The following is a 17,862-nucleotide window of genomic DNA, read 5'->3' as shown; positions in this document are numbered from 1 at the left end:
GACAGGACGGGCTAAACAGGACAAGACAGAACAGGACAGAACAAGACAGAACAGGACAGGACAGGACAGGACGGGCTAAACAGGACAAGACAGAACAGGACAGAACAAGACAGAACAGGACAGGCCATGACAGGACAGGACGGGACAGAGTAATACAACACAGAACAAGTCTAGACATTGTCAGGAAATATGTTTCCATGGAGGACGTCTTGTCTCTACGGTCTGAACACTGCTGAGAAAGGGAAGTTCAAACAGCCCCGGGCCGAGCAACACACACACACACACACACACACACACACACACACACACACACAGCTGATGAAGATGATGAAGATGATCTCACCCTCTGCGCAGCTCCTCTTCATCAACTCTCCAGTAACATTCATTCTCTCTCTCAGGTGGAAGCTGAGCTCCTCTTCCTCACCTCCTTCCTCCTTCTGTAGAATAGAAGTTAACTGTGCTCTTCCTCTACCTCTTCCTCCTCCTCCTCTTCCTCCTCCTCCTCCTCCTCCTGCTCCTCTTCCTCCAGGTGTCTCTGGTCAGTCTGGTGGCCAACACGTTGGGTTATTCGGACTTTGCAGCCATAAAGTCCCTGCGGACGCTGCGAGCGCTGCGTCCCCTCAGAGCTCTGTCCAGATTTGAAGGCATGAGGGTAAGAAGACCGTTTGAAAGCCTCCGTCAGCCTCCGTCAGCCTCCGTCACAGAAAAACATCTTCTGCTCTCCCCCCCCCTCCTCCCCCTCCTCGCCCCCATCCCCCTCACCCCCCTCCTCCTCCTCCTCCCCCTCCCCCTCCCCTCCTCCCCCTCCCCTCCTCACCCTCCTCCTCTTCCCCCCTCCTCCTCGTCCTCCTCCTCCTCCCCCCCCCTCCTCCTCCCCCCCCCCCCCCCCCTCCCCCCCTCTCCAGGTGGTGGTGAACGCTCTGATCGGGGCGATCCCCTCCATCATGAACGTGCTGCTGGTGTGTCTCATCTTCTGGTTGATCTTCAGCATCATGGGCGTCAACCTGTTTGCGGGGAAGTTTGGCCGCTGCATCAACCGTACCGGTCACCTGTACGAGGCCAACTTCATCAACAACAAGAGCGAGTGTGAGGCGCTGAACGACACCTCGCTCTTCTACTGGACCAAGGTCAAGGTCAACTTCGACAACGTGGGCGCCGGTTACCTGGCTCTGCTGCAAGTGGTGAGTGCTGACCACACTGTGGGGAGGTGGGTCGCATGACCTGGTCGGTCGGTGGGTTAATTGTTTGTATGTTCGGTCGGTTGGTTAGTCCGACGGTTGATTGGTTGGTTAGTTGGCTGGTTAATTGATTAATTGGCTGGCTGGCTGGTTAAACATATAATTGGTTAATTGTTTGTTTGGTTTGCTGGTTGGTTGGCTGGTTGGCTGGTTGGTTGGCTGGTTGGTTGGCTGGTTGGCTGGTTGGTTGGCTCTTTGGCTGGTTGGTTGGTTGGTTGGTTGGTTGGCTGGTTGGCTGGTTGGCTGGTTGGTTGGTTGGCTGGTTGGTTGGTTGGTTGGCTGGTTGGTTGGCTCTTTGGCTGGTTGGTTGGTTGGTTGGTTGGCTGGTTGGTTGGTTGGTTGGCTGGTTGGCTGGTTGGCTGGTTGGCTGGTTGGTTGGCTGGTTGGTTGGTTGGCTGGTTGGCTGGTTGGTTGGATGGCTGGTTGGCTGGTTGGCTGGTTGGTTGGCTGGTTGGTTGGTTGGCTGGTTGGCTGGTTGGTTGGTTGGCTGGTTGGCTGGTTGGTTGGCTGGTTGGTTGGTTGGCTGGTTGGCTGGTTGGTTGGCTCTTTGGCTGGTTGGTTGGTTGGTTGGCTGGCTGGTTGGTTGGCTGGTTGGCTGGTTGGTTGGTTGGCTGGTTGGTTGGTTGGTTGGTTGGTTGGTTGGCTCTTTGGCTGGTTGGTTGGTTGGTTGGTTGGCTGGTTGGTTGGTTGGTTGGCTGGTTGGCTGGTTGGCTGGTTGGCTGGTTGGTTGGCTGGTTGGTTGGTTGGCTGGTTGGCTGGTTGGTTGGATGGCTGGTTGGCTGGTTGGCTGGTTGGCTGGTTGGTTGGTTGGCTGGTTGGTTGGTTGGTTGGTTGGTTGGTTGGTTGGTTGGTTGGCTCTTTGGCTGGTTGGTTGGTTGGTTGGTTGGCTGGTTGGTTGGTTGGTTGGATGGCTGGTTGGCTGGTTGGCTGGTTGGCTGGTTGGTTGGCTGGTTGGTTGGTTGGCTGGTTGGCTGGTTGGTTGGATGGCTGGTTGGCTGGTTGGCTGGTTGGTTGGCTGGTTGGTTGGTTGGCTGGTTGGCTGGTTGGTTGGTTGGCTGGTTGGCTGGTTGGTTGGCTGGTTGGTTGGTTGGCTGGTTGGCTGGTTGGTTGGCTCTTTGGCTGGTTGGTTGGTTGGTTGGCTGGCTGGTTGGTTGGCTGGTTGGCTGGTTGGTTGGTTGGCTGGTTGGTTGGTTGGTTGGTTGGTTGGTTGGCTCTTTGGCTGGTTGGTTGGTTGGTTGGTTGGCTGGTTGGTTGGTTGGTTGGCTGGTTGGCTGGTTGGCTGGTTGGCTGGTTGGTTGGCTGGTTGGTTGGTTGGCTGGTTGGCTGGTTGGTTGGATGGCTGGTTGGCTGGTTGGCTGGTTGGCTGGTTGGTTGGTTGGCTGGTTGGTTGGTTGGTTGGTTGGTTGGTTGGCTCTTTGGCTGGTTGATTGGTTGGTTGGTTGGCTGGTTGGTTGGTTGGTTGGATGGCTGGTTGGCTGGTTGGCTGGTTGGTTGGCTGGTTGGTTGGTTGGCTGGTTGGCTGGTTGGTTGGTTGGCTGGTTGGCTGGTTGGTTGGCTGGTTGGTTGGTTGGCTGGTTGGCTGGTTGGTTGGCTCTTTGGCTGGTTGGTTGGTTGGTTGGCTGGCTGGTTGGTTGGCTGGTTGGCTGGTTGGTTGGTTGGCTCTTTGGCTGGTTGGTTGGCTGGTTGGTTGGCTGGTTGGCTGGTTGGCTGGTTGGTTGGCTCTTTGGCTGGTTGGTTGGTTGGTTGGCTGGTTGGTTGGTTGGCTGGTTGGCTGGTTGGCTGGTTGGTTGGCTGGTTGGTTGGTTGGCTGGTTGGCTGGTTGGTTGGCTGGTTGGTTGGTTGGCTGGTTGGCTGGTTGGTTGGTTGGCTGGTTGGCTGGTTGGCTGGTTGGTTGGCTGGTTGGTTGGTTGGCTCTTTGGCTGGTTGGTTGGCTGGTTGGTTGGCTGGTTGGCTGGTTGGTTGGCTCTTTGGCTGGTTGGTTGGTTGGTTGGCTCTTTGGCTGGTTGGTTGGCTGGTTGGTTGGCTGGTTGGTTGGCTGGTTGGCTGGTTGGCTGGTTGGCTGGTTGGTTGGCTGGTTGGTTGGTTGGCTGGTTGGCTGGTTGGCTGGTTGGTTGGCTGGTTGGTTGGTTGGTTGGCTGGTTGGCTGGTTGGTTGGTTGGCTGGTTGGCTGGTTGGTTGGTTGGCTGGTTGGCTGGTTGGCTGGTTGGTTGGCTGGTTGGCTGGTTAGCTGGTTGGTTGGCTGGTTGGCTGGTTGGTTGGTTGGCTGGTTGGCTGGTCGCGAGCGCGGGTCTGAGCGTCTGTCCAGTGGAGGGGTGGAGTCTGTCCGTCTCCTCCTCCACCACGTCACGTCATACTGCATTTCTATTGGTCCGTTAAACCCACGGAATGGCAGCTGCTATGGATCCTGGATCCTGGACCTTGGACCGGTCAGAGCTGCAGATTGTCCCTCCAGTGTCCCCCGGGTGCATGAAGCTGGAATCAGTTACTGACAGTAACTTTGTAAAGTTACTCTGCAGCAGGTTGTGATTGCAGCTCCAGTTGCTGCAGATCTTTTTGTGTCTGAACGGAGGTTTGTACCTTCAGACTTCAGCTCAGGAGTATTCCGAGTACTTCCCGAACTTTTGAATCTTTTTGAGTCTTTTTGAGTATTTCAGTGTATTTTAGTTATTGTGAGTATTTTGTGTTTTTCAGTAATTCAGTCCTTTTGTTTAGTATTTCAGAGTTTTCTTGAGTTATTTCAAGTATTCCTCAGTATTATCACTCTTCTGTTGTTGATCTTTCTCTTCCTCTTCCTCTTCCTCCCTCCTCTTCCCTTTTCTTCCTCTCATCTTTCCTCTTCCTCCTCCCTCCTCTTCTCTTCTCTTCCTCTCCTCCCTCTCATCCTCTCTTCCTGCTCTCCGCCACGGGAGTCCTGAGAGCCTCCAATCAATCAGAGTCTGAGAGGCCTTTATTTTTAGAGCGACTGCAGCCAAGTGGGAGGGAAAGTGTATGAAGAGTCTGAAGATGAAGGAGGGAAACAGAAGTAAAGAAACAGGGGGGTGGAGGAGGAGGGAGAGATGGAGAGGTAAAAGATGATGAGACGAGAGCAGGAAGAGGAGGAATGCAGAATCAGAGGGTCAGCACGCCGCTTCTCGGTGTTGCTGTTGCCACGGCAACGAGCCGCTCGGCACATTTGTTTGGCCGGTCGGCGCGGCAACCCGTCCATTAGCATCTGGAAATAGCTGCACGCTGCAAAAAGTACAGACGTTCCTGAAGCTGCACGGCAACAACAGTTTGTTCTCTAACTGGGAGCAGAACCACCGGGTCATGAGCTCGGCTGAGATCCTCACACATGATAATATTAAGAGGTTTTGTAAAAAATAACATTTTCTGGTTTATTTTGGGACATTTTATTGGAAGAAAGATGATTTATTATTATTATTATTATTATTATTATTATTATTATTATTATTATTGTTATTGTTATTATTGTTATTATTATTATTAGTGTTATTATTATCATTATTATTGTTATTGTTATTATTATTATTATTATTATTAGTGTTATTATTATCATTATTATTATCATTATTATTATTATTGTTGTTATTATTATCATTATTATTATTAATAATAATAATATATTTAATATAATAATTGAATCATTATAATTTGAAAAACTACTGAGCCTCTGAGTGTCCATAGAGGAAAACAATAATAACAGAAGAACAAAAGAGATCATTTAATACTCAATATTCAATATTGTTGGTTCATCAGTAACCATAAAACAGTCAAAGTATATAGTACTGTAAATGAAGCTTGGATTTCTTAGCCAGAAAATGTGTATTTTAATGGTTCCTGATGTGAAGAGAACTTTTGCTGTTGTCGAACAGCATGTGTTTACCTAGGTTACCATGGAAACGTCTGTAGAGCAGCGTTCTCTCATTCTACACCTCCATTCCTCCATGTTGAAGCTTTTGATTCAGACACGTCCAGAAATAAAGTTTATTATATTTAATTACATTAAATATAATATAATAAAATAACAGCAAACAAAAAATCTAAAAACAAGGCGAACAGTCTTGTAATCATCCATCCATCCATCCATCCATCCATCCATCCATCCATCCATCCATCCCTCGGTGGCGCCCGGTGTGGGACATGAACCCTCTACCTTGAGACAGAGTCTGATGCTCTACCAGCTGAGCTGGCCGGGGGACGTCTTGTAATAATAATAATAATAATAATGATAAAAATAATAAGTAATAATAAAAAACTAATATTAAGAAGAATATAAGAATAATACGGAAAATGAAAAGCTGTACCTGCACATTCTGCGCAGTGGAAACAAGGCTTCATATGATTCCACTGTTCCAAGTTCCATCCACTCATGATTTGGTATGGAACATTTTTTTGAAAATAGTCTGTTATTTATCAACTTGCACCATCTGCTGGTGGTAAAATGACCTGCATTTAATGTGGAAGTGGAGAGAAGACGCATCCCCACCGGGGATAGAAACTGATGGCCAGAGGAGGGGATGCCAAATGCCGGTGGGAGGCGATCCCCACCAGGGAAAACCACTTGAAGTGTGTTTGGCTGTACTTTCCATGGAGAAACGTTCCTTCAGGGAACTTTGAGAACCAGTAAGAAAAAGAAAGCAGGTTTCATAAGCCTTTCCCTGGATGATGTAACATTAAAATTATAACTCTGGCTCTCCGGAGACTTTGTACAGGAGTTTTTACATCTGTCAGACTGTCACCTTTTACAGTGTGGGCCCCCTCTCGCTCGCCCCTGACAGACCATAATAATAACAGGTGGTAACCCGTGGCGACAGGCTGATTTCAGGTCTGAGTGACGGACTGCCAGCGCCCACTCACATCCAAGTGTTTGCCTCCTTCTCCCCATCTCCTCCCCTCTCCTCCCCTCTCCTCCCTGCTCCTCCTGGGGAGGGGGAAGGAAGGAAGTCCTTAAAAGGACACGCCACTCTTTCATTCAGGAAAAAAGAAAACAATGTTGGAGTGTCGCCACGGTTACACGGATGCAAATAAAAGCTCAGCGCAGCTCAGGAATGAAAGATTAAGTAGAGGAAGGTGGAGGACCTGGTGTCTCCACCTGAACTGGATCAGGTGGAGACACCAGGTCCTCCACCTGATCCAGTTCAGGTGGAGGACCTGGTGTCTCCACCTGAACTGGATCAGGTGGAGGACCTGGTGTCTCCACCTGAACTGGATCTGAGCTCAGTTTGTCCCAAAGTCACTAAACTGCAGTTTATTACTGGATTCTCAAACTACCAAGACCCGTCAGAACCTGGAAACCAGCTCAGAATCAGTAGTTTGGAAAGTTTTTAAAGAGTTTATATGACAGCACCCGGCCCACCTTTCCACTGTGTACTGGTACACCTCAGTACTCACTACTTAAAGTTTATCAGAGCTGCTCTGTGAGCCGCTAATGACAGGATGAAGAGGTCACCAGAAGTGACCACCGTCCTTCCTCATGTCTTCCTCTCAGGTCAACGTCCAGGAAGGACGAGGTCACATGGTGCCACTTTTCATATGTTCACACTTTAGTATCCTGGGAGTTCGTGGTCCGATGGTAGTTTAATAGACAAGATTCAAAAACTGGGCTGCCGTCAACCACAATGTCATTTTCAGAACATCTTCCTCACTTCTTCATCACTACTTCTTCATCACTACTTCTTCCTCACTTCTTCTTCCTCACTTCTTCCTCACTACTTCTTCCTCACTACTTCTTCCTCTCTACTTCTTCCTCACTTCTTCCTCTCTACTTCTTCCTCACTTCTTCTTCCTCTCTACTTCTTCCTCACTACTTCTTCCTCACTTCTTCCTCACTACTTCTTCCTCACTTCTTCCTCACTACTTCTTCCTCACTACTTCTTCCTCACTACTTCTTCCTCACTTCTTCCTCACTACTTCTTCCTCACTACTTCTTCCTCACTACTTCTTCCTCACTTCTTCCTCACTACTTCTTCCTCACTACTTCTTCCTCACTACGTCTTCCTCACTACTTCGTCCTCACTACTTCATCCTCACTTCTTCATCACTACTTCATCCTCACTTCTTCATCCTCACTTCTTCATCCTCACTTCTTCATCCTCACTACTTCATCCTCACTTCTTCATCCTCACTTCTTCATCCTCACTTCTTCATCCTCACTTCTTCCTCACTACTTCTTCCTCACTTCTTCCTCACTACTTCTTCCTCACTACTTATTCCTCACTACGTCTTCCTCACTACTTCGTCCTCACTACTTCATCCTCACTTCTTCCTCACTTCTTCATCCTGACTTCTTCATCCTCACTTCTTCATCCTCACTTCTTCATCCTGACTTCTTAATCCTCACTACTTCATCCTCACTTCTTCATCACTACTTCATCCTGACTTCTTCATCCTCACTTCTTCATCCTCACTTCTTCATCCTCACTTCTTCCTCACTACTTCATCCTCACTTCTTCCTCACTACTTCATCATCACTACTTCATCCTCACTTCTTCCTCACTACTTCATCCTCACTTCTTCATCCTCACTTCTTCATCCTCACTACTTCATCCTCACTACTTCATCCTCACTTCTTCATCCTCACTTCTTCCTCACTACTTCATCCTCACTTCTTCATCCTCACTTCTTCATCCTCACTTCTTCATCCTCACTTCTTCATCCTCACTACTTCATCCTCACTACTTCATACTCACTACTTCATACTCACTACTTCATCCTCACTTCTTCATCCTCACTACTTCATCCTCACTTCTTCATCCTCACTTCTTCCTCACTACTTCATCCTCACTACTTCATCCTCACTACTTCATCCTCACTTCTTCATCACTACTTCATCCTCACTTCTTCATCCTCACTACTTCATCCTGACTTCTTCATCCTCACTTCTTCATCCTCACTACTTCATCCTCACTTCTTCCTCACTACTTCATCCTCACTTCTTCATCCTCACTTCTTCCTCACTACTTCATCCTCACTACTTCATCCTCACTTCTTCATCCTCACTTCTTCATCCTCACTTCTTCATCCTCACTTCTTCATCCTCACTTCTTCATCCTCACTACTTCATCCTCACTTCTTCATCCTCACTTCTTCATCCTCACTTCTTCATCCTCACTTCTTCCTCACTACTTCTTCCTCACTTCTTCCTCACTACTTCTTCCTCACTACTTATTCCTCACTACGTCTTCCTCACTACTTCGTCCTCACTACTTCATCCTCACTTCTTCCTCACTTCTTCATCCTGACTTCTTCATCCTCACTTCTTCATCCTCACTTCTTCATCCTGACTTCTTCATCCTCACTACTTCATCCTCACTTCTTCATCACTACTTCATCCTGACTTCTTCATCCTCACTTCTTCATCCTCACTTCTTCATCCTCACTTCTTCCTCACTACTTCATCCTCACTTCTTCCTCACTACTTCATCCTCACTTCTTCATCCTCACTTCTTCATCCTCACTACTTCATCCTCACTACTTCATCCTCACTTCTTCATCCTCACTTCTTCCTCACTACTTCATCCTCACTTCTTCATCCTCACTTCTTCATCCTCACTTCTTCATCCTCACTACTTCATCCTCACTACTTCATACTCACTACTTCATACTCACTACTTCATCCTCACTTCTTCATCCTCACTACTTCATCCTCACTTCTTCATCCTCACTTCTTCCTCACTACTTCATCCTCACTACTTCATCCTCACTACTTCATCCTCACTTCTTCATCACTACTTCATCCTCACTTCTTCATCCTCACTACTTCATCCTGACTTCTTCATCCTCACTTCTTCATCCTCACTACTTCATCCTCACTTCTTCCTCACTACTTCATCCTCACTTCTTCATCCTCACTTCTTCCTCACTACTTCATCCTCACTACTTCATCCTCACTTCTTCATCCTCACTTCTTCATCCTCACTACTTCATCCTCACTTCTTCATCCTGACTTCTTCATCCTCACTTCTTCCTCACTACTTCATCCTCACTACTTCATCCTCACTACTTCATCCTCACTTCTTCATCACTACTTCATCCTCACTTCTTCATCCTCACTACTTCATCCTCACTTCTTCATCCTCACTTCTTCATCCTCACTACTTCATCCTCACTTCTTCCTCACTACTTCATCCTCACTTCTTCATCCTCACTTCTTCATCCTCACTTCTTCCTCACTACTTCATCCTCACTTCTTCATCCTCACTACTTCATCCTCACTTCTTCATCCTCACTTTTTCCTCACTACTTCATCCTCACTACTTCATCCTCACTTCTTCATCCTCACTTTTTCATCCTCACTTCTTCATCCTCACTTCTTCATCCTCACTTCTTCATCCTCACTACTTCATACTCACTACTTCATCCTCACTTCTTCATCCTCACTTCTTCCTCACTACTTCATCCTCACTTCTTCCTCACTTCTTCATCCTCACTTCTTCATCCTCACTACTTCATCCTCACTACTTCATACTCACTACTTCATCCTCACTTCTTCATCCTCACTTCTTCCTCACTACTTCATCCTCACTTCTTCCTCACTACTTCATCCTCACTTCTTCATCCTCACTACTTCATCCTCACTTCTTCATCCTCACTTCTTCCTCACTACTTCATCCTCACTTCTTCATCCTCACTTCTTCATCCTCACTACTTCATCCTCACTTCTTCATCCTCACTTCTTCATCCTCACTTCTTCATCCTCACTACTTCATCCTCACTTCTTCCTCACTACTTCATCCTCACTTCTTCATCCTCACTTCTTCATCCTCACTTCTTCCTCACTACTTCATCCTCACTTCTTCATCCTCACTACTTCATCCTCACTTCTTCATCCTCACTTTTTCCTCACTACTTCATCCTCACTACTTCATCCTCACTTCTTCATCCTCACTTTTTCATCCTCACTTCTTCATCCTCACTTCTTCATCCTCACTTCTTCATCCTCACTACTTCATCCTCACTACTTCATACTCACTACTTCATCCTCACTTCTTCATCCTCACTTCTTCCTCACTACTTCATCCTCACTTCTTCCTCACTTCTTCATCCTCACTTCTTCATCCTCACTACTTCATCCTCACTACTTCATACTCACTACTTCATCCTCACTTCTTCATCCTCACTTCTTCCTCACTACTTCATCCTCACTTCTTCCTCACTACTTCATCCTCACTTCTTCATCCTCACTACTTCATCCTCACTTCTTCATCCTCACTTCTTCCTCACTACTTCATCCTCACTTCTTCATCCTCACTTCTTCATCCTCACTACTTCATCCTCACTTCTTCATCCTCACTTCTTCATCCTCACTTCTTCATCCTCACTACTTCATCCTCACTACTTCATACTCACTACTTCATCCTCACTTCTTCATCCTCACTTCTTCCTCACTACGTCATCCTCACTTCTTCATCCTCACTTCTTCCTCACTACTTCATCCTCACTTCTTCCTCACTACTTCATCCTCACTTCTTCATCCTCACTTCTTCATCCTCACTTCTTCATCCTCACTACTTCATCCTCACTTCTTCCTCACTACTTCATCCTCACTTCTTCATCCTCACTTCTTCCTCACTACTTCATCCTCACTTCTTCATCCTCACTTCTTCATCCTCACTTCTTCCTCACTGCTTCCTCCTTTCTACTTCCTTACTTCTTCATCACTACTTCTTCCTCACACTGATTCTCCTCCAATCAGATTCCTCTGTTGGAACAAACTGTTGCATAGGAACAAAAAATGATGGAAAACTGAATTAACTGTGTGTGTGTGTGTGTGTGTGTGTGTGTGTGTGTGTGTGTGTGTGTGTGTGTGTGTGTGTGTGTGTGTGTGTGTGTGTGTGTGTGTGTGTGTGTGTGTGTGTGTGTGTGTGTGTGTGTGTGTGTGTGTGTGTGTGTGTGTGTGTGTGTGTGTTTCCAAGGCAACCTTCAAAGGCTGGATGGATATCATGTACGCAGCGGTGGACTCGCGAGCTGTAAGTGAAGAAGAAAATGAGGACTTTTTTTCAAATGAGAGAAAAAAACTGTAAGAAGTGAAAGAAACTGGAAGTGAAGATAAAAACGCTGCAGATTAGATTGAAATAATCCAATGAAACAGGTTTTTCTATCAGGAGTTAGAGCAGAGGTGCTGCAGTTCCTCTGAGGCAGCTTTCAGAAAATGATATGCAAATTAAGACTTTTCATTGGATTTGATTTGTCGTCCACAATGATTATTTAAGATGCTGAGAACTTCTGGATGAAAACAGATGAAGAAGGTAAAACAGAAAAAAGTCAAAGGATGAAAGGGAAAGAGAGAAAAGGAAAGAAGAAAGGAAAAGCGAGGCGAGGAAATATGAGGAAGAAAAATAAAGAGAAAAGAGGAAAAGAAGAAAAAGGGGGAAATGACAGAAAGAAAGGAAAAAGGACAAGAAGTCAAAGGGAAAGAAGAGCAAAAGGGAGGAAATAAAGAAAAAGGAAAAGGGACTAATTAAAAAAATAAAAGGGAAAATAAGAAAAAGTGGCGCAAGAAGAAAAAAAGGAGAAAGAAAGTAAGAAGAAAAAAGGGGGATAATGAAAAAAGAGAAAGGACAAGAAATGAAAGAACAAGGGAGAAAAGAAAATAACGTAAAAAAGGAAAAGAAGATGAAAGGGAAAAAATGAGAAAGAAATATTGCTAGAGTGGCTAAAGGGCACCGCGGCTATAAAGAGCTAAACAGCTAACGTGGCTAACATACGCCAGATTTAATAAAAAAACAAAGAAATTAAATTTTTATTTTCAGAGGAAAAAGAGAAAAATATCAACTTTTCCTTTTGTTTGTTGAGAAAATCCTCTGATATTTGATGTGAGGAACAACAACAATGTGTCAGAAGAGAAGAAAGGTGGAGCTTGTGTGTTTGTTGGTGTTCAGGTGGAGGAGCAGCCCATCAAGGAGATCAACCTCTACATGTACCTCTACTTCGTCATCTTCATCATCTTCGGCTCCTTCTTCACCCTCAACCTCTTCATCGGAGTCATCATCGACAACTTCAACCAGCAGAAGAGAAAGATAAGAACCACATGCACAAACATGCTACATGCTAAACATGCTAAAGAAAGGAACCACATGCATAATTACAATCAACACCACAGCACTATGCTACATGCTACACATGCTACATGTTAAAGAACCACACGTACCATCATTACTACCAACACCACAGCACTATGCTACATGCTACACATGCTATATCCAAAAGATAAGAACCACATGTACAATTACAACAAACACCACAGCACCCTTGAACATGCACAATATGCTAAAGATAAGAACCACATTCATTACAACCAACATCACAGCACTATGCCACACATGCTATATGCTAAACACCCCCATCTTTAGAACCAACACCATGGGACCATACTACATGCTAAACAGGTTAAATGCTGAACATATTGCCATATTAAAGGCTAAATGCTAAAGTAGCTACATGCTAAACATGCCGCTATGCTAAACATGCCAAATGATATGTATGCTGCCATGCTGAACATGCTAAATGCTAAACATGTTACTATGTTGAATAGACTGCTATCCTAAACATGCTGCTATGCTAAATAGGCTGTTATGCTAATTAGACTGCTATGCTAAACACACTGACGCCACAAAACCTTTTCAACACAACAGAAGGCGCCAACTACTGGATGTGCTGCTCAGTTCACTCAGAATAACGGATTTGTTCTTCATTTACTTAGGAGGACAGGACATCTTCATGACGGAGGAACAGAAGAAATATTATAACGCCATGAAGAAGCTGGGCTCCAAGAAGCCCCAGAAACCCATCCCCAGACCGCTGGTACTCCACACTGCTCCTTTCTTTTAATATTGTCGGGACAGGAGGCTCGGGCTTCTGGTGCCCTCTAGTGGCTGGAGTGCTCGCAGCTAACTAGCTGCTGCTAATCTGTTTAAGTGTACTCTGGTGTTAGCGGCTAACTATTAACTGCACTGGCAGCTGCTAACCTGTTTGAATGCGCTCTGCCGTGTTAGCGGCTAACTGTTAGCTGCACTCTGAAGTGCGAGCGGCTATTAGCCGCTAACCTGTTTGAATGCACTCTGAAGTGTCCGAACAGGTCCTTTGATGCTTGTGTTGGGCATTTTGGCTACACTGCCCCCTGTCTGTGGGGCGGAGACATAAACAGCCCTCAGACCTCGTGCTGCGCCAGTCCAGTCTCTAACCACTTCCTGTCCGCTGCCTTCCAGAACCATCTCCAGGGCTTCTTCTTCGACCTGGTGGGGAAGCAGGCGTTCGACATCATCATCATGGTGCTGATCCTCTTCAACATGATCACCATGATGGTGGAGACGGACGAGCAGTCGCCCCAGATGGAGTACATCCTCAACAACATCAACCTGGCCTTCATCGTGGTCTTCACCGCCGAGTGCCTCATCAAGATCATGGCGCTGCGCTGCTACTTCTTCACGGTGGGCTGGAACATCTTCGACTTTGTGGTCGTCATCCTCTCCATCGTCGGTGAGTTTACTGGTGTTAGCTTCACGAAGTGTGAACCTCAGCTGAGGAACCTCTGAGGGTGTGTATGACTTTGACCATCTAAAACCAAAGCCCCGTTTCCACTGAGCAGTACGTGTCGGTACGGTACGGTAAAGTACTTTTAGTACTATCCACAACTTTTGTCTGACAACTGAGAAGATGAGCGACACATACTGCAGTGGAAATGAGGCGTAAGAAGAACGAAGACTCACGTCACAATCAGGAGACTCCAGATCCAGGTCTGTTGGTGCTTTAGGGCCTGTTTCCACGACAACGGTGCTCGGAGTCACCAAAGACATAACTTTTCAGAAACGCTGCTGCGAGTCATGCGCACTACCGTTATGGTAACTAGCAGTTCTGCACATGCTCAGTAGCAGGACAATAAGAACAATGTCCATATTCTCCTGGGACTTGGTACTTTTATTTTGACAGTCACCGTAATAACAATCCAACTTTATCTTCTGTCGTCTATCGTGTGTGTGTTCTCATTATAAAAACAACCAGTACGTTTTCCACTCAGACGACATCCGAGCATTTTCAAAAAGTTGTGCTTCCAGTAACTCCCAGCACTTCCTGTCGTGGAAATGGACCCCCAAACCACGACAAAAGTCTGGCATGTTCACTTGAAATCGTTGTCATGGAAACGCCTCCCTATTCTGTCTTTTCGAAACATTAATGTAAAATGTTAATTTTTTTAATAAAAAAACAAGATGATTGTGACTGTTGTAAAATATTTTCAAGGTTTGGGAGTTGTTTATATTTCAACTTCATCCTCCATATTGGGATATTTTTCCTTCCTTCCTTTACTCTTCATATTTCTACTCAAAATGACGGTTCGACATATTTGTTGGGGATCTTGTTTTATTAAAAAATCAACAAAAATACTGTGTGTGTGTGTGTGTGTGTGTGTGTGTGTGTGTGTGTGTGTGTGTGTGTGTGTGTGTGTGTGTGTGTGTGTGTGTGTGTGAGAAACAATGACCTGTCAACCTGACAGTTATCTGTCAACATGGTGACCATGGGTGGCCTTCATGTTTACCTGGGACCAAGGTCCTGTGTGCTCATGTTACAGTATCACACACACACACACACACACACACACACACACACACACACACACACACACACATGCACACACACATGCACAATAGCAACCTAGGCAGGTAATTTAGCTATCAGTGTTCATATTTTGTGTGCACCGCTGCTCCTGTTAGCCTGACAAGATTGGGCAAGTGTGTGTGTGTGTGTGTGTGTGTGTGTGTGTGTGAGCACACGCTCAGACGAGGCTGCCGGGGGAGGTGAAGGTAACAGCGGCAATCAGAGCTGCCAGAGGACGGGACGGTCCCCGGAGACAAATCAAACATGATTGACCTGTTACATCAGCTGCTCGCCGCGCACGTGTGTGTGTGTGTGTGTGTGTGTGTGTGTGTGTGTGTGTGTGTGTGTGTGTGTGTGTGTGTGTGTGTGTGTGTGTGTGTGTGTGTGTGTGTGTGTGTGTGTGTGTGTGTGTGTGTGTGTGACAGAGATGTCAGGGTGGAGGGGGGTGATGTACGACATGACGGTGATTCCTTCTCGACTCCCCCCCGCTCATCCCTTCCATCACCCATAACTCAGTACAGAGACAGATGAAAGATAGAAGTGTGTGTGTGTGTGTGTGTGTGTGTGTGTGTGTGTGTGTGTGTGTGTGTGTGTGTGTGTGTGTGTGTGTGTGTGTGTGTGTGTGTGTGTGTGTGTGTGTGTGTGTGTGTGTGTGTGTGTGTGTGTGTTTATCATTCCTGGATAACAAGGAAAGCGGGGATGAGTTACAGTGTTTGACGGGCTGCTGGGGCGGCGGCGGCGGCGCCGACCCTCCAGAACCAATCACTCTGCTTGTAATCGCAGCCGAGCTGCCACATAAAGACTGAAACATCCTAACTGAGAGCTTTTAGATGATGTAATTTGCGGGGATGTCGGCGAATGAAAGAAAATCTCAAACGTCTTCGGCTAATCGATTCGGGGTGAAAAATCCCCAGCGAAGCGGTTCTTCAGAACTCCTGAAGACGACGTTGAAATTGTGCTTGTTTAGGGACCGAAGTGCTTTTAATTGTTGTTCTCAGCTTTTCTTGAGCTCTAACCTTATTACCAGTTTTCTTGTCTTGTGTCTTATTTCTCGTGGGTTTCCTGTTTGTTTGGAGGAACATCGGGCCGGGCCATCGGGCCCAAAAACAAATCAAGGATTTTTTTAAAGAAAATTTTGAGTTTTGATTTTTTTTCTCAGTGCATTTAGAAATGACTGCAGAGCTCAGATATATTGTCAAAAGTACTAGTTTTTTGCCGTCATTGTCCTCAGAGTTAAAATGCATAAAAAAACAATCCCAAAATAAAAAGTAAATCTTTTTTAGCTACAACTTCGATAAATCGATTAAATAAATGGAATTCTCACACATCCAGTCTCCCTCAGAAAGTTTTTAAATCTATTCTTAGAATTTAGGAACAAAATAATGAAACATAGTTTGTTTGACACTGTAACTTCAAGTACATGTACCGGTACTGGTACCGGTACTGGTACCGGTGTTAGGCGCGTCGAGCAGCTGCAGGAACTGTCAATCATGGCGATGCTAACGGTTAGCAGCAGGTAAAATAAAACTAAGAAAGCATGGAGCTGTCTACTATTCTCCACGCCGCGGAGCAACGCTCCCCAGACATTTACAAGTAAATACATGGTCGGCTGTAAATCACACGGTGCTCCAATTTACTTCTAGTTCCTTTAGCGCCTAACGGTTAGGCTTTAGCATTAGCAGCTAACGGCTAGATAGTATGGAGAAGAAAAGCTTCCCTTTGATAACGACAGTGACGCTGCGGTCGTCACCGTCCCTTCGGATTGACGGGTGAACCGAGTCCCTGATTATGTGAACCTCAGGCCTCAGGTTTGATTGTCCCGTTTTCTGTTTGAACAGTTTTTCACTTCTATGTCCGAGCGTGACGTGATATTGATATATATGTACACACGGTGTACGTTTGTTCCAGCAAATAGGACTTACCCGTTGCTCTTTTCATCTGTTTTCAGGGATCGTGCTCGCCGACATCATTGAGAAGTACTTTGTTTCGCCCACGCTCTTCCGAGTGATCCGACTGGCCCGCATCGGACGCATCCTGCGTCTCATCAGAGGCGCCAAGGGGATCCGGACGTTGCTGTTTGCCCTCATGATGTCCCTCCCGGCCCTCTTCAACATCGGACTCCTTCTGTTCCTCGTCATGTTCATCTACGCCATCTTCGGCATGGCCAATTTCGCCTACGTGAAGCGGCAGGCGGGGATCGACGACATGTTCAACTTCGAGACGTTCGGGAACAGCATGATCTGCCTGTTCCAGATCACCACCTCGGCCGGGTGGGACAGCCTGCTCAGCCCCATCCTCAACAACTCCCCCGAGGAGTGCAACCCCAACATCCCACACACCGGCACCACCGTCAGGGGCAACTGCGGGAACCCGTCAGTGGGCATCACCTTCTTCGTCACCTACATCATCATCTCCTTCCTCATTGTGGTCAACATGTACATCGCCATCATCCTGGAGAACTTCAGCGTGGCCACGGAGGAGAGCACCGAGCCACTGAGCGAGGACGACTTCGAGATGTTCTACGAGGTGTGGGAGAAGTTCGATCCCGAGGCCACGCAGTTCATAGAGTACGCCAAGCTGTCCGACTTCGCCGACTCGCTGCTGGAGCCGCTGCGTATCGCCAAGCCCAACAAGATCAAACTGATATCCATGGACCTGCCCATGGTCAGCGGCGACAAGATCCACTGCCTGGACATCCTCTTCGCCTTCACCAAGCGCGTGCTGGGCGAGTCGGGCGAGATGGACGCCCTCAAGCAGCAGATGGAGGAGAAGTTCATGATGGCCAACCCGTCCAAGATTTCCTACGAGCCCATCACCACCACTCTGAGGCGCAAGCAAGAGGAAGTCTCCGCCACCGTCATCCAGAGGTGTTACCGGAGGCACCTGGTGAGGCGGCAGATGAAGGCCGCCTCCTACATGTACCGCCAGATCACCACGCCCAGGCACGTCACCGGCTACGCCGAGGACGGTGGTGAAGGCGGCGGTGGTGGGGAGCCCATATTTGACGAGGGCGCGCCGGAGAAAGAAGGGCTGA

At 46.9% G+C, this 17,862-nt stretch overlaps 1 protein-coding gene across 1 annotated transcript in view; it reads left to right on the top strand.

Moving 5' to 3' along the window:
- LOC308125732 (sodium channel protein type 3 subunit alpha-like) overlaps positions 1-17,862 on the top strand; it is a gene marked incomplete at its 5' end in the record, with an annotated part of 157,261 nt that overhangs the window by 138,688 nt on the left and 711 nt on the right. The window contains 7 exons of the mRNA XM_080489691.1: positions 530-652; positions 906-1,181; positions 11,153-11,206; positions 12,119-12,260; positions 12,940-13,040; positions 13,445-13,715; positions 16,777-17,862. The exon at positions 16,777-17,862 is cut by the window's right edge and continues 711 nt beyond it. Coding sequence (XP_080345817.1) covers positions 530-652; positions 906-1,181; positions 11,153-11,206; positions 12,119-12,260; positions 12,940-13,040; positions 13,445-13,715; positions 16,777-17,862 — 2,053 coding nt within the window. The remainder of the gene's footprint in view (positions 1-529; positions 653-905; positions 1,182-11,152; positions 11,207-12,118; positions 12,261-12,939; positions 13,041-13,444; positions 13,716-16,776) is intronic.

The sequence above is a fragment of the Lipophrys pholis genome (genome assembly GCF_963383615.2).
Source record: "Lipophrys pholis genome assembly, chromosome: 20".
Lineage (NCBI taxonomy): Eukaryota > Metazoa > Chordata > Actinopteri > Blenniiformes > Blenniidae > Lipophrys > Lipophrys pholis.
Note: the sequence above shows the minus strand (reverse complement) of the source record. Positions and strands in the feature narration are given on the sequence as shown.